The 17,804-nt window shown below is 35.4% G+C and overlaps 1 protein-coding gene across 12 annotated transcripts in view; it reads left to right on the plus strand.

Annotated features, from left to right (window-relative positions):
- SMG7 (SMG7 nonsense mediated mRNA decay factor) overlaps nucleotides 1-17,804 on the plus strand; it is a 90,365-nt gene that overhangs the window by 24,988 nt on the left and 47,573 nt on the right. For 7 of the 12 annotated variants that reach the window (XM_027074373.2, XM_027074372.2, XM_027074375.2 and 4 more), the window contains exon 2: nucleotides 11,592-11,728. The exons of 4 other annotated variants lie outside the window; for them this stretch is intronic. In XM_027074373.2, the coding sequence (XP_026930174.1) occupies nucleotides 11,625-11,728 (104 nt within the window). In that variant the 5' untranslated portion in view covers nucleotides 11,592-11,624. The remainder of the gene's footprint in view (nucleotides 1-11,591; nucleotides 11,729-17,804) is intronic. One more of the 12 variants, XM_053209483.1, reaches the window with a different exon arrangement.

Raw genomic sequence — 17,804 nt, forward strand, 5'->3', positions numbered from 1 at the left:
CCTTGTATAGCGTCTAGATCATTAGCCCATTTAAAAAAATTGGACTGCTTTATTATTGAGTTCTCTTTATATTTCTTGAATGTAAATCCTTTGTACACACATACAGACACACACACACACACACACACTCACACACTCACACACTCACACACTCACACACTCACACACCCGAATCTGGCTTGCCTTTTCACTTAATGATTTTGAGGAACAGAAATTTTAAATTTTAATGAATTTAATTTATCAGTTTACTTTTTGTTTATTGAATCTTGCCTTTATTGAACTCTTTTTTTGCTCTGGGGCAGTGAAGATTTTCTCCTAGAGATTTATAGACTTAGGTCTATGATTTTGAGTTATTTTTGTGTATCTTGTGATGTATTTTTTAAGGTTAATTTTTTCCAGTTTTTAAATTTTTACCCAGTTATTCCAGCACTATCATTGAAAACATCATTTTTCCCCCATTTCATTGCCTTGACACTTTTGTTAAAAATCATTTGGCTATCCACACAGATACATTCATATGCATGTACCTACATACATGAGTACATGAGTTTGTTTCTGTACTCTGTTCTGTTCCATTGATTTATATATCTCTTCTTATACCATTACTATACTGTTTATATTATCACAGCTCTAAAGTAAATTTTGAAATTGGGTGGTGTAAGTTCTCCCAACTTTATTCTTTTTGAATACATTGTTTGGGTTATTCTAGATTCTTCATTTCCAGATAAATTTTAAAGCCAGTCTGTCAGTTTCTACCAAAACGGCCTGCTAGGGTTTTGACTGGAATTGTTTGTAACTGTAGATAAGTTTGGGGAGAATTATATTGATCTTTTTAAAGTTAGCTTTTACTTGTTTTCTGTTTTTGTTTTTACTTTTCATTATTTTCTTCTACTTAATTTTGGTTTAATATACTCTTTTACAGTTTAAGATAGACCTTAGATTAATGCTTTTAGACCTTTTTTTTTATTTTAATGTAAGCATCTAAAGCCATAAAAAGCTTTCTGAGCACTGCCTTCATTCCATCCTATACATCATGTGTTTCCATTTTCGTTCAGTTTTAAATATTTTCCAATTTCCTTTGTGATTTCTTCTTTGCCCCATGATTATTAAGAAACGTAATATTGGGGTGCCTGGGTGGCTCAGTCGGTTGAGTGTCCAACTTCGGCTCAGGTCATGATCTCACGGTTCATGAGTTCGAGCCCCTCATAGGGCTCTGTGCTGACAGCTCGGAGTCTGGAGCCTGCTTCTAGTTCTGTGTGTGTCTCTCTCTCTGCTCTCCCCCCACTCGTACTCTGTCTCTGTGTCTCTCAAAAGTAAATAAACATTAAAAAAATTTTTTTAAATGTATTATTTCATTTCCAAACTTGAGGATTTTTCCAGCTCTCTTTCTATATTGACTTATAGTTATGTGATTCTAATTTTTGAAGACTTATTTTGTGGTTCGCATATGGTCCATCTTGGTGAATGTTCCATGTGCACTTGAAAGAACATGTATTCTTCTGTTGGGTAGAATGTTTCATAAATGCCAATTAGATCTGTTTAGTTGATAGTATTGGTTTAATTTTACTAGTTTTCTGCCTATTTGTTCTATCAGTTACTGAGAGAAGTTTTGAAAGCTCCAAATAATTGTAGATCTATCTATTTTTCTTTATTTCTGTTTCTATTTTATCTCTTTTGTTGGTTTATTAGGTATCCTCCCCCTTTTGTGTTGCATTGGGATTTACGTTATGCTTTTTTATATTGTGCTACTTTATATTTAATGTAAAATTTTAAGCAGTATAATTTCATTTTCCTTTCCTTTTGTTTATACTGTTAATGTCAAACACTTTCTTGTGTTTTATTTTGTTGTGAAGTTTACTTTTTTAGTAATCTCTACACCCGATGTGGGACTCAAACTCATGACCCCAAGATCAAGAGTTGCATGTTCTGAACCAGTTAAGTGCCATCCCCCTCCTTTTTTTCCCCTTTATTTGTTTTAAACCCTAGACCACATGTTATTTTTGTTTAAAGGTTAGTCAACCTTTAAGGAAATTTAAAAACAAGGAGAAAAAATTTATTTTGTATTTACTTAAATTTTTTTCTTTTCTGGCATTCCTCATCTCTTTGTGTAGTTCCAGGTTTCTGTGTATTACCTTTGTCTTTTTTTTCCAGCTTCAAGAACTTCCTTTTTAATATTCCTTACAGAATTGATTTGCTGACATCAAGTTTCCTCGGCTTTTGTGTTTGTGAAAATGACATCATTTCACCTTTAGTTTCAAAGGATATTTGTGCTAGATAGATAGTTACAGGTTTGACAGGCCTTCTCCACCCCCCCTCCCCAATATTTTGAAGATGTTATTCTATTATCTTCTGGCTTAAATTTTTTTCTGATAAGAATTTGGGCATTATCTTATCCTTATTCCTCCTTAAATGATGTATTTTTTTCTCTGCCTGCTCTGAAAATTTTCTCTTTATCATGGAATTTCAGCCATTTGATTACAGTGCTTTTGTATGGTCTTCTTTTGTGTTTAAATGCTTAAGGTTTGTTGAGCTTCTTAGATCTGTGGGTTTATAACTTCGATCAAATTTGAAAAATATTCTGTCATTTCTTCAGATATTTTTTATATAATTTATATGAGCCGGATTTGATATAAACTCTTAATTTCTTGGGGTCTGTTGTCCAGTGAACTGATTTTGTTAATATATTATCAAGTTGAAGGGGCGCCTGGGTGGCTCAGTCGGTTGGGCAGCCGACTTCGGCTCAGGTCATGATCTCGCGGTCCGTGAGTTCAAGCCCTGCGTCGGGCTCTGTGCTGACAGCTCAGAGCCCGGAGGCTGTTTCAGATTCTGTGTCTCCCTCTCTCTCTCTGACCCTCCCCCGTTCATGCTCTGTCTCTCTCTGTCTCAAAAATAAATAAACATTAAAAAAAATATATATATATATTATCAAGTTGTAAATGTTACTGTACATTTAGCAACTTGTTTAGCAAAGAACTTAAAAACTAGATTTTGAGTAATGTAGGAATAATAGAGAGGCCAGGACATATCCTTGATTTTTATATTTTAGAGGAGCAGGATAGGAGAGTATAATAAAATTTGTTTGATCTTACTTTATGTTTGATATTATCTAAATTGTATGGACCGAAGATTTGTCCATGAAGTTGTCCCCTCCCCTTCTTTTTCAATCATATATTCAGAAACTTGTTCTATGAGTAACTTTGGCACTAAGCATAAGGAATATTGTTAGCAGTGATGACTTAGGCTCACTCCCAGGAACATTCTCCGGTTGCCACTGAAGTCTGTGTGCATTCATTTCTCGTGTATAATTCATGCAAGAAAATATAGTAAACTTGTTTATCTGGAAGTTGTCTTACTAATCAGAATTCTCTAAAAATTGAGGTTTTTATTTTTCTCTGATGAAAAAGAGAGAGTGGACAGAACATCTAGAGAGACCTCCTGGAATAGAAACTATACTAGAGGATAAAACCGGGAACATTTCCTGGATAAGTCTTTTAGGTTTAAGGGAAAAAAGATATGGATGGGAATTATGTTGTTAAAAAGGGAAACTCAGAATAAATCATAAACAATAAAATATTGACAATTTAGCTTTGAATTTGTGAATTGTTGAAAATTGAAATCTGTCATGAATCATGGAATAACGAATAGAAGAAGTTTAGACTCTGGAATTCTGATATACCTGGATTTGAATCCTAGTCATAGCACATACTTATCTTTGTGATCTTGGGCAAGTTTCCTAACTCTGAGCCTTATTTATACATTGGAAAAATAGTAGTTATTTTAGGTTGCTATGAAAAAGTGGGAATGGTTTATGTGATTTACTTGCCATTTAGTAGGTCCTCAATAATTATTAGTTGACTTTCCTTCTTTATATATTCACTTTATGTTTTATTCTTTTTTTATTCAAGGACTTTTTTTTTCCCTTTTAAACATGTGCAGTATTTAAACAGACCCCTATGACATTTATGAAACTGTTTTCATCCTTTTATTTTCTCCCTTGAGTCCTTCCCATGTTGTTTATCCCATTCTGTCCCATTAAAAGCTGGTTATGTATCCCATCTTCAGAACTCTTTTGACCCTCATGTCTCCCTCCAGTTCTGCCTGTATTCCCTTTATAAAGATGTCTAAACTCAGTTTTAGTCTCAGTTCCTTTCCTATTTTCTATTGAAGTCAAACCATAGGCTTATGCCTCTACTTCTCCACCAAAATCATTCTTAACAAGACCCTCAGTGGCTTCCACATTGCTAAGTCCAATAGTCAGCTCTCAGGCCTCGTTGTACTTGATGCATCAGCAACACTTATTGATTCTGTGCCCCTTCTTGAAGCTCTTTCTTCATTTGGCTTCTAGGACACCATCTTCAACAAATTTTCCTCCTGGGGCACCTGGCTGACTCAGTAGAGCATGCACCTCTTGATGTTAGGGTTGTAAGTTTGAGCTCCACATGGGGTATAGAGATTACTTAGAAATAAAATCTTAAACAAATTTTCCTCCTAACTCTCTGGCTATTAGTTCTCAGTCTATTTACTGCTCTGTTCCCTTCTCATACAATATCATACCTTGGAGATATTGTAGGTTCAGTTCCAGACCACCACAGTAGATTGAATATTGCAGTAAAGTAAGTCAAATGAATTTTTTTGGTTTTCCAGGCATATAAAAGTTACACTATACTATAGTTTATTAAGTGTACAATAGCATTTTGTCTAAAAAACCAACGTACACACTTTAGTTGAAAAATATTTTATTGCTAAAAAATGCTAACCATCATCTGAACTTCAAGTGAGTTGTAATTTTTTTGCTGGTAGAATATCTTGTAGAGTATCTTGCCTTGATATTGGCGGCTGCTGGCTGACACGGTGGTGGTTGCTGAAGGTTGGGGTTGGCAGTTTTTTAAAATAAGACAATGAAATTTGCCACGTTGATTCACAAATGATTTCTCTGTATCATGTGATGCTGTTTGATGGCATTTTACCCACAGTAGAACTTCTTTCAAAATCGGAGTCTGTCCTTTCAAATCTTGCTGCTGCTTTAGCAACTATGTTTGTATAATATTCTAAATCCCTTGTTGTCATTTCAACAGTTTTCCCAGCATCTTCACCAGGAGTAGATTCCATCTCAAGAAATCACTTTCTTCACTCATCCGTAAGAATCAGCTCCTCATCCATTCAAGTTTTGTCATGAGATTTGCAGCAATTCAGTCCCATTTTCAGGCTCCACTTTTAAATCTCGTGTTCTAGCTCTTTCCACCACATCTGCAGTTATTTATTCAACTAAAGTCTTGAACCCCTCAAAGTCATCTATGAGGGTTGTAATCAGCGTCTTCCAGACTCCTTTTAATGTTGATATTTTGACCTCCTCATGTGACTCTTGAATGCTCTTAATGGCATCTAGGATGGGGAATCTTTTCCAAAACGTTTTCAGTTGACTTTGTCCAGATCGTCAGAGGAGTCCATAAATGGTAGCTATAGTTTTATGAAATACATTTTTCAAGTAAAAAGTCTTAAATCCAAATTACTTTTTGATCCATGGGCTACAGAACAGATGTTGTGTTAGTAGGCATGAAAGTAACATTAATCTTGTTGTCCATCTCCACCAGAGTTCTTCAGTGACCAGGTGTGTTGCCAGTGAGCAGTAATATTTTGAAAGGAATCTTTCTTTCTGAGTGGCTTCTTTCTTTCTGAGCAATAGGTCTCAACAGTGGGTTTAAAATATTCAGTAGGGATGCCAGGGTGGCTCAGTCGGTTAAATGTCTGACCCTTACTTTTGGCTTACGTCATGATCTCATGGTTCATGAGACCAAGCCCCGTGTTGGGCACTGTGCTGACATTGTGGAGCCCCCTTGAAATATTCATTCATTAATTCATTCATTCTCTCAAAAAAAATGAATAAACTTAATTCGATATTCAGTAAATCATGTTATAAACAGATATGCTGTCATCCAGGCTTTGTTGTTCCATTTATAGAGCACACAGGCAGAGTAGATTTGGCATAGTTCTTAAGGGCCCTAGGATTTTTGGAATGGTCAATGAGCATTGGTTTCAACTTCAAGGCACCAGCTGCATTAGCCCCTAACAAGAGAGTCAGCCTGTCTTCTGAAGTTTTGAAACCTGGCATTGACTTCTCCTCTCTAGCTATGAAAGTCCTAGATGGCATCTTTTTCCAATATAAGGCTCTTTTGTCTACATAGAAAGTCTTCCTTAGTGTAGTCATCTTCATGAATTATCTTAGCTAGATCTTCTGGATAACTTGCTGCAGCTTCTGTATCAGCACCTGCTGCTTCACCTTGCACTTTCATGTTATGGAGATGGCTTCTTTCCTTAAACCTCATGAACCAAACTCTGCTAAGTTTTCAACTTTGCTTCTGCAGCTTCCTTACCTCTCAGCCTGCACAGAATTGAAGAGAGTTAGGGCCTTGCTCTGGTTTAGGCTTTGGCCTAAGGGAAGGTTGTGGCTGCTTTGATATATTTAGACCACTCAGACTTTCTCACATCAACAATAAGGCTCTTTTGCTTTATCATTTGTGTGTTACAAATGGAGTAGCACTTGTAATTTCCTTCAAGAACTGTGTGTGTGTGTGTGTGTGTGTGTGTGTGTGTACAAGCTTTTGGCCTGTCTTGGCTTTCAGCATGCCATCCTCACTCAGCTTAATCATTTTTAGCTTTTGATTTAAAGTGAGAGATGTGCAACTCTTCCTTTTCATTTGAACACTTAGATGACATTGTAGGGTATTAATTGGCCTAGTTTCAGTATTGTGTCTCAGAGAATAGGAAAGCCAAAAGAGAGAGAGAGAGAAATGGGGGAATGGCCAGTTGATGAAGCCGTCAGAACACAACATTTATCAAGTTCATTGTCTTATATGGGTATGGTTTGTGGTGCCCCAAAACAATTACAATAATAACATCTAAGATCACTAATCACAGATCATCATAACAAGTACAATAATATTGAAAAAGTTTTGAAATACTGTGAGAATTACCAAAATGTGACACAGAGACACAAAGGGAGCAAATGCTGTTGGAAAAATGGTGTCAGTAGACTTGGTTGATGCTGGGTTGTCACAAACCTTCTATTTGTAAAAAACACAGTACCTGTGAAGTACAGTAAAGCAAAACACAATAAAATGGAAGTATGCCTATATGCTGGTGACTCCCAAATGAATATCTGTAGTCCAAACCTTTTCTTTAAACCCCAGACTCTACCTACCTACCAGTTCATTGTCTTGGATGTATAATAATCATCTCAGAGTTACCATTGTTATCAAAAACAATAGCAAGAGCTTATCTATATAATACCATGTGGGAGGCACTGTTGTCCCAAAATGGACTCTTCTTTCCTCCTATACCTACTTGTATCATCTTCCTCTTGTTAGCAAATGGCAGATCCATAATTCAAGCTACTTAGGCTGAAAACCACGAATTATTTCTTTTAATTCTTTCTCTTGTGTTTTTCATTCAGCAAATGCTGTTGCTGGTCAGAGTCTGATCACAACCATCTTCACTACTGCCAACTACTTCAAGTCAGTTAATTCTCAATATAGCAGCTAGGTGGAACCTGTTAAAATCTAGATTAGATCATTTCACCTCTTTGCTCAAAATCTCCAAAGGTTTCCCATGTCTCAGACCATCTAGATGAAGTTGGATGACTCAGTCAGCTGTGGCTCAGCCTGACCTGAATGGTCCAAGACAACCTCACTCATATGTCTGGACCCTCAACTAAGATGGCTGTGATAGGTAGGAAAACTGGGTTTCTTTTTTCCAAGTGGTCTGTCATCCTTAACTTCATAACATAGTGGTGGTGTTAGCAAAAGGGCAGGCTCAAACACGCAGGTGTTTATCAAGCCTGTTTGTATCATATTTGGTAAAATACAATGGGCCAAAGTAAGTCACATGGCCAGTCCAGGATCAGTGTGTGAAGGGAATTAATAAGGTGCAGTTGCCAAGTGTTGTGTGATTCATTGGGAGCCATTAATATTAACATAACAATCATCCATAGGCGCTCTGTGGCCTGTTAATTTATTAAATTATTATTTGTTAAATTATTTGATTTTAATATACCACCCCTTTCTTCAGTCAGATAGGAAAATAATAAAGAAGGAACCTGACTAGGTGAAACTGATGTCTGGAGATATGAAGTAAATAATGGCTTTTTGGTAGAAAAATCAGATTTGATTTTTGTATATCTTATATTTTTAATTTCAGAGACCACCAAGAAGTAGAGAATATATGTACTATAATCATTTATAGATTCTTTAAAAAAAAAAAAAAGAGGTTAGAGTGTGAGAGAGCCAAAGCATAAGAGACTCTTAAAAACTGAGAACAAACTGAGGGCTAATGGGGGAAGGGAGGGAGGGGAGGGTGGGTGATGGGTATTGAGGAGGGCACCTTTTGGGATGAGCACTGGGTGCTGTATGGAAACCAATTTGACAATAAATTTCATATATTGAAAAATAAATAAAAATAAAAAACATAAAAAGTGAAAAAAATTATTTATAGATTCTTTTATTTAATTAAACCAGACCGTATCTTTTTGCTAGCTATTTGAGTTAATTAACTTGTCCGTTGTCCATTTCACATATTATTTCCCTACTCCACATTGGGAAGTAGTACTTTATTTTTGTTTAACCTTAATTTATATGGTGTTTTACATTATATAAAGGCTGTTTGCTCTTTTTTTCAAATCTAGTTTTTGTTCCATGTCACCTATCAAAGGGTATAGTTACATACTTGTTTTCTTCAAATCACCTCTTTGTATTTTGTCTTGTTATGTTGCCCCATGTCATTTTTTTCTCTTATTGCCATTTCCAGTAAATCTACTCTATTATTACATTGATACTTGTTTTAATTCTAGTGTCTAATCATATTTTGGCTTTCATTGTTCTGTCTTTGTTTGGAATTCTCTTAACCTTCTCTTACCATCAAAAGTATGTGCAAGCATTTACTTCATAATAACTTCAAAGATAGTCTTACCTGCTCATTTACATATTCAGGTGCTAATTTTATTAAAAATTGTTTTTTCCTTTTTTTTTTTTTTTACTTAAAAGGCATTTAGTTTTCATTTCTAATGTATTATATAGTTTAATATTATCTTGTATTTTATTTCCAGAAGGTACAGAGTTGTTATATAGAATGCATTTTTTTTTTTTATCCCTCCAAACGCATTGTCCAGTAGAGTTGAAAACCATTGTTTTGGCATACTTCATCTAATGTAAAAGTTGAGATGAGGGGAAATAGTCTTCCAGTTGTTAATGGCTTAATCTAAATTTAACTCATTTGGGTTGTTGGATTTATCCATGTTCTATTGAGGTTTCGGATTTTGTATTTCTGTAGAAATATTAGTGTATTGTATGTACTTTATAGATCCCAGTGTGTGGAAAACAATCTGAATTTCATACAGCCAAGTAAATGACCATGAACTTCTCTAATTGACTATATAAAATGGTAGATTTTTCTGAACTTGGAAGTATGTTATTCCTGGTTATCAGATAAAAAATCTTTCAAACTCTTTTCCTGGGAGACTTTTGAGACTACTGTTAGTTTTGAGAAACTTTGAATTTTTAGAGTCTTGGCCTTTTCGAGAGACTTTTTTAGCCCAAATTAACATAAATTTATTTGATACACTTAGTTTGGCAGGCATTGTTAGGCACCGGATATACAGAGTTGCACAGAACAGTCTGTAGTTGAAGAAATACTTCGTCACAGTGCTACGAATGCTGAGAAAGAAGTGGGCATTAAGATGTACTGGGGGTGCATGGCCAAGCCAAAGCCCTCCTATAGAAGTTGCTGAGTCTTAAATGAGAGGAGTGGGGACAACTGGGTGGCTCAGTCGGTTAAGCATCCGACTTTGGCTCAGGTCATGATATTGTGGTTCACGAGTTCAAGCCTGTGTGGGGCTCTGTGCTGACAACTCAGACCCTAGAGCCTGCTTTGGAGTGTGTGTGTGTTTGTGTCCCTCCCCTGGTCGTTCTCTCTCTCTCTCTCTCTCTCTCTCTGAAAAATAAATAAAAACATTTTAAAAAATTAAAAAAAAATAAGGGGTTAACCAGACAAGGAGGGAAGAAGGAGGGCATTCCAGGTTGAGTGAAAGAGCATGAATAAAGATACTGAGGAGCACAATAGCTATGAACTAAAAGTAATTTTAGTTTTATTAGGTCATAAAGTATAAAATGGAGAGCTCTGGGACCTCACATGCTATGCTAAGGAGCTTGGGTTTTAGCATGGGGTATTTTCTCAGGGTTTTCCACTAAAGTACCACTAAAGTCATCAGAAATTAAATACATGCTTTGGAAGTAAGGAGACAAGGTCCACATAGACTTCCTGCATGTTTGAAATTTCTCTTAAGACTGGTGTTTTATTGTTAAAATATTATTAATAACTTTGTCTTCTATTCTAGAATTGATTAGTTTGTGAGTTCTTAGCTTCAAATTCCTAATTTATAGAATGAGAATAATGGCACTTCTATCTTAGGATTGTTGGGAGGGCTAATAATAACTATAATAATAATAATAATAATAATAATAATGACCATAATAGCTAATATTTTTTGAGGGCTTACGAAATAGCAGGCCTAACTGCTTTATTTCTATTATCTCATTTAATCCTCAAAATATCTCAGTAAGGTAGGTACATTTATTATCTCCTTACTTCTAACAAAACTGGGGCATAGAGAAGTGAATTTCCTAAGGTTACACAGCTAGTTGGTGGCAGAGCTTGCTTTGAACACAGTTGTGAATACAAGACACCTGACTATTCCATTATACTCCCATTCTTTGAGATCATGCCTATGGAACATTGAGCACAGAATCTGCCACACAGTAATTGTAAATGTAAGCAATTATCAGTAGCCAGTAATATTTACTTAAATTGCTTTGTTCAAATCTTTGAGTTAAATTGATGTCCTTAAGGAATTTTGCTGTTTTTCCTGTTATTGATTTACTCCCAGCCTGCAGTTAAATACAGACAATGTGACACACCCATGCTATTAACCACTACCCTTTGTTGCCTCCTCCTTCCTTGTGGGTCTGTCTCCACATTAAATTTTAAATCCATGGCAGGGACCATATCTGTTTTGTTCATCATTGTATACCCCGTTATTCACACTGTATCTAGTACATGAACATGACTAAATCTTTGTTCAGTGAGTTAATAAAGATCTAAAAACCTGCCATTTTTAGCTGATCTTAGAACCTAAACGTTCATACCACCTGTAATTGTGGTTTAATTGCTTTACATGTTTTTCCTTTGCTAAGCAGTCTGGTTTGGACCAACCATCTGCTCTTGTGTTCTACAGGGCACTCTCACCTTGGAACTACAAAACCCTGCTGGGTAACTGGTATTTGTTTGTCCTAATAGAGATCACTCAGGTTTCAGAGAGAGAGGGAGATTAAATAACATTTAGATCTAAAACTAAAATGTTAGAAATATACAAAACAATTTTAAAATGTGTATTCTAAGAAACTTAATATAGAAAGATAAAAACTTTGGTATTTTTCATTTGCCTTTACATTAAATCATTTCAAATAAAGAGAAAATAATTTTTTTTCAAAGGAGTTCTCTGTTATTGTGGGTTAACTCATATTTTCCTCCTCTCCTCTGTCTAGAATGTCTTAAACCATTCTACCTTAAGAAATTGGATGTTCTTGCAGATAGTCATTGTGGGAGAAAACGTTTCATTTAAGTCCCAGATGAGGACCGGAAACTTGAAATCAGAGGAGCATCTGAAATCAAGTAATATTAGGTAGGATAAAAATTACAAGGGATTTCTTCATGTTTGTATTCCTTTTAGAGATGTATGTTAAAGTATGCATATTCTGTGATCACTAATAGAAGAGTTAGAGACTTTGTGAAGCATTTGATATTGGCCAGGATGGGAGTGGGGAGTGCTAATTTTTTTTTTTAACTTATGTGGCTTCACGAGAACTTTGGCATATGTTTACTTTGTCATGAGCACTTATATCTTGTAGTTGAAGGAAATTTTTAAAACATTTACTAATGTAAATATAAGACATTTTTATGTTTATGTATGAGGTCTTTGAATATTTATGATAAGTGTAGGTACATGTGATCCGTTTTCTAGATTCTCCTTTAGTATGAAACTTCCTGTGTTTTGAGTTACATGTATAGCAGTTCATTTGAGTGCAGGGATCATCAGCTCTTTTTAGTTCTCTGTGTCTGCAGTCCAGCCTCCCAATGTATATAGAAATAGGTAAATGATTGCATGCTAGGGAAGACCTCTCTAACCACATGGTGAATTAGAAACTGTCACTGCAGCTTGTAATGACAGTTATAGTGACAGAATGTGTGAAGATATCTGATCTCAGAGATGGGACTTTTAAATGAGAAGTGATAGTTGCCTCTAAAAGTTGATACCCTGACGGTGACACCTATAGCCAATCCATTCCAGAAGACCTGCTGGAACCAGACTAAGCTCTGCCACTTTCTGTTTATGTCACTTTCAGCAAGTTATTTAACCACTCTGTGTCCTTGTTTCCTCATTAGCAAAATGAGGATAATCTTACTACTTAACCTGATAGATTTAATAATATATGAAAGCATGTAAACATGACCTAGCAAATATTAAATGATCAAAGTACTATGATTAGGCTGTTAATTCTTAACAGATGAGTTTAGAGTCTATAATCAATTACCATGATATTACTGTATTTTGTAGGTTGCTTGATGTGTTATTAGGTCCAGTATTTAAAATGTATTTAAGTTATATGATCAAAACTAATGTTTGGAGAGAAGCAAAAAAGAAAATAACAAATTATTTTGCAGCTTTGATGTATCTACCTCTGGTTTCATTTTCTGTACATACTAAGAATATGGTCCTCATGACATGTAAAGTTTCTCTTTCTTTTGTCATTTAGCGTTGTATGGTAGTAGATAACATAGGATTTTTGACGCCCATCTTGGAATGTTGTCTTCTTCAACCCTGTGTGCTGCTTCAGAAAGGATCCTATGTCAGAAACCAGATTAGCAAAACTAACTTGGTCATTGAAGTATTGGTGGTATTATTATTATTATTTTTTTAACGTTTATTTATTTTTGAGACAGAGAGAGACAGAGCATGAATGGGGGAGGGTCAGAGAGAGAGGGAGACACAGAATCTGAAACAGGCTCCAGGCTCTGAGCGGTCAGCACAGAGCCCGACGCGGGGCTTGAACTCATGACCTGAGCCGAAGTTGGACGCTTAACCGACTGAGCCACCCAGGCGCCCCGAAGTATTGGTGTTATAATCAGAGTGCAGTCCTCCCTTTAGAGTTTTCACTTAGGTTCTTTTATGTAACTTACTGGTTGTCTTATTTACTTCTCATTTCTGAAAGGGAGTTTGTTTCCCTGTTTTACAGATGAAGAAGTTGAAGTTTCTTGGAAAGAAGCTCCAGACCTAAGTCCTTTTTATTCTGTATCATTTTCCATTGCATAAAATTGTTTCCTGTATGATGCACATTTTACCATTCATTAATTTAACAAAATTTTACTGAACAGCTACCGTATAACAGGCATTATTTTAGGTGTTAGAGATACAGCCCTGAACACTTATCTTCTTCCTCACTCCCACTGGCTCTTTCTGTAGTTGAACTGTAGGCATATATCTTTATCCCTGTACTCAACCATAGTGTATTGAAATCATCTGTATATGTCCTCATATCTTCCATTTATACTGAGTTGCTTAGAAGTGGTACCTGCCATCATTAAGGCTATTGTCATTTTGACTATTTAGAGTAAAAATATTTACCTGTTTTAATTTGCGTTTACTAGTTGTATATGTTTTCATATTAATTTTTTTCATTGTGTCTAATCCATACATCTCTCATTACTTTTTCTCAACTCTTTGCCTTTGGTAAGCCTCCCTTTCCTATTCATTTTGTAATTATCCTAAAGATTCACCATTCTCCTTAGTTTATCTCCCACTTACGTTCAGACACTGATCTCATCTCCTACTTTATCTCTGAAAGTGATGCAGTGTGTGTAGCTGTGAATTCTCTTGACATCGCCTCATCCCACACTACTCCCTTATTCTTCTGGCACATTTCTATCTAACCTTACATTCCTCCAGTTTCATCCTGCCTCCTTTTCAAAGACAGTTTGGCCTCCTGTCTTACTATTCACATTACCATTTCCTTCCATCTCTTCCAGAATTATCCTCCATCAGTTTTGTTCTCATTTTCTTAAGTCTTCAACCTATTCCATTCTCCTAGCTTCATTTTTTCATTTTAAACATGCTTAAGGCCCTACTATTATAAAAAAGAAACTTGTCTTTACCATGGCTCTCTTCCCTTTTTCTTCACAGCTTAGCATTTTAAGAACTGACCTAAACTACTACTTCTTATTTTTTCCTCAGCCCCCTGCAATTTGACATAGTCTCTTCTCTGACAGGGCTATTATTGACCTTTATTTCACCAAATCCAACCCACTTTCTAGTCCTTACAGTAAATCTGCCCCTTGAAAATGAGTGTAGCTCATTCTCTCTCTGACTTCACTTAGCATAATAACCTCTAGGTCTATCCATGTTGTCTCAGATGGCAAGATCTCATCCTTTTTTTGTGGCTGTATGATACTCCATTGTGTATACATGCTACATCTTCTTTATCCATTCATCTATTGATAGATACTTGGGTTGCTTCCTTTATCTTGGCTATTGTAAATAATGATTCAATAAACATAAGGATACATACATCTTTTCAGTTTAGTGTTTTAATTTTCTTTGTGTAAATACCCGGTAGGCATTATTGGACTATATGCTATTTCTATTTTTAATTTTTTGAGGATCCATATGATTTCACTTACATGTGGAATCCACAACAACAAAACAAGCAAATAAATGAACGAAAAGCAGAATCAGACCTATCAATACAGAAAACAAACTGGTTGCCAGAAAAAAAGGGGATGGAGGGCCAGGCAAAATAAATGGGTGAAGGGGAGAAGGAGATATAGGCTTCCAGTTAGGGAAAGAGTAAGTCACAGGAATAAAAGGTATAGCATAGGGAATACGGTCAGTGGTTTTGTAATAGCATTGTACAGTGATAGATGGTAGCTACAGTTGTGCTGAGTATAGTGTAACAAATAGAGTTGTTGAATCACTGCGTTGTACAACCTGAAACTAATGTAACCTTTGTGTCAACTATACTCAAATTACAAAATGAAGATTGAGAGCTAGATTCTCCCTTCTGCCATTCTGGACAATTACATTTTTCTTATAGGTTTAACTACCAACAGTGTGCTGGTCACTCCCGCAGTGTATCCCTAGTCTTAATGGCTCCTCTGTGCTTGACACTTAATCTCTTAAGATACTGCTTATACCCCTTACTTTCTCATATATCCAGCTGTCCAAGCTAACAATCTGGGAATGATTTGGACTGTTTTCTCAGCTTTGTCTTTCCTTCTACTGACTTTATTAACAGGTATTTCTTGAGTCTAGGTTTTTCTGTTCCATCTGTATTGTCACTTCCTCCCTTCCAGACTTGCCCTTTTAAAATCCGTCTTCATGAACGTTGTGTAATCTTTTAAAAATGAAGTTCTGACAGTGGTGTGCTCCTGCTTAAAACTTGGCACTGGTGTCCTATTGTTTAAAAGACAGAGGTCTGAGCTTCTTAACGTGTCATGTAAAGTCTCACAGTCTGCTGTCTGCCTTGGTTCACCAGTCATCTCCTGTATTTTCTTACCGTGTATTTTATGTTCTATGTTCCAGTCTCCCACCTTCACTGACTTAGCTGTCTTTACTGTGTTATTTTCTCTGCCTGGAAGAACTTCTTATCCTTTGATATTTCCAGAGAGGACTGGCCCTTAATCAAACTAGATACACAGTTTCAAATAATAGAATTTTAGGATAAATGTTGTAATGTAGAGCATTGGAATAATGTCAGGAGGCTTGAAAATTCATGACAAACTGTAAAGTGCCACAGAGAGAAAGCAAATTAGTGTTTTTGTTCCTTACTGAGACAAGCCCCTTTAGGAGCAGCATCTTCCCTAGATAGATACCCTTTTCTATGTGAAATTCAAAAGTAGAGCAATATGATTTACTTTTTATTAATCCTATGAGACTTGGTGATGTCTTAGAGATCTGTAGATTGTGTATTTGTGTGCTTGCATGTGTAGGCTCACACTCACCTTACAGTATCTGGCCTATTTTGTACAAATAATTATGATAAGTAATTATGTAGATGGTTATAATTGATGAATACTGTTATTATTCCAAATACTCCTTAGTACTCTATGAAGATAAGCAAATATATTAACTTAAAACCTACCATGGCTTTTGTTTAAATTTCAAAAAAAAATATTTTAGCCTTCCCTCCCAAAACAAAAGAGGCTGATTCACTTTTCCTTAGCAACTGAGTTTGAAGATGTTGGCTTATTTGAAGATGAGTTTTAGAAGATGTTGGCTTATTTGAAGATGAGTTTTAGAAGATGTTGGCTTATTTTCCTGTGTTCTGCTCATAAGAGAAACAGGGTTGGAAGTTCAGGTCGAAGGACTCTTCCATTGTGTCTGCCCCTGATTTTGAGATATCTTATATTTTCAATCACAAATTTTAATATCGGTTCTTAACAAAGATTATCTTATTATATATGTTATCTTGCATTGTTATTGTAAGTACTATGTATAATCAAGGTGTTTGTTAAAGAAGATGGCCATTACTTTTAGAGTTTTCTTCTCTAACAACATTATAAAAAACATTGTGAGATGTTTAAGTATTGAAAGCCCCAGTTTTGTGGGCTATTTCTATTAAATATTACTTTTTTTTTTTTCTCTGTGAAATCTTGTATAGGAGGAACTATGATGTAATGGTTAGGAGTTATCCTGTGGAACCAAACTGATTGAGTTCAAATGCTGACTTAACCTTGGACGTGTTACTTAACCTCTATTTCTGTGGGCTTCTTCATCTATAAAGTGGGGGCAGTAATAGTACATAATACAGATTAAATAATTTATATAAAGCCCTTAGAACATTGTCTGACAATAATAAGTGCTATATATAGCATTGGCTATTTCAGTACCTAGTGCATTGGAATACATTGAATGTATTTATAGATCTTGATGATCATGTAGTCTCCAGGAATATTGTTTCAGGTTGTTGGCTTTCAGTGCATTTGTTTATCACTGAATGTTTCAGATTTTATTCAGCCTTTTAATGACTTTTTCTTATTGCCTGGTAGAAGTGCTTACTTTCTCTTAGTAGAACGGACACAATGTATTCAGTATTTTGAAAGCTTTGTATTTTGTAAGTATTTAGTGGTGTTATTTTATTATTGAAGGAGTGATGATTTTTAATGTTTGAATTTTTGGTTCATTCATTGTTTTCATTAATTCTTTCTGCTTAAAGTAAGAATAAAAAGCAACTCGGAAACCAATTTGACAATAAATTTCATATATTAAAAACAAACAAACAAACAAATAAATAAATAAAATAAACTCCAAAAAAAAAAAAAAAAAGCAACTCATGTTGCCAGAGCCTTCTACCAAGAGAAAACATTTAAACACTCTCTCACTTTGTATAAGCATTGGCCATAAACTATATTAATGTTTAACATTGTTAGTCTTTAGCAAAACCAGTAGGTCAGTTGAGGTGTGGTAGCTTTCCCTAGTGAAGTAAAATAATCAAATGGCCAATTATGTTACCAGTCTTTATGAAAGCAGTTGGTATATGATCACATCTATTGATTTGGTTTCTTATATACTATATGAAAAAAATAAAATTGTGTAAGGAGAGGATAGGGATTCCTCTTGTGAGATAATTCTCAGTTTAACCCTCTCTCCTGTCTAAATGGGTACTTTTGGTACACAGGAAAAAAGAAGAGTTAGTAGATAATAG

This window comes from Acinonyx jubatus, chromosome E4 (genome assembly GCF_027475565.1).
Source record: "Acinonyx jubatus isolate Ajub_Pintada_27869175 chromosome E4, VMU_Ajub_asm_v1.0, whole genome shotgun sequence".
Taxonomy (NCBI): Eukaryota; Metazoa; Chordata; class Mammalia; order Carnivora; family Felidae; genus Acinonyx; species Acinonyx jubatus.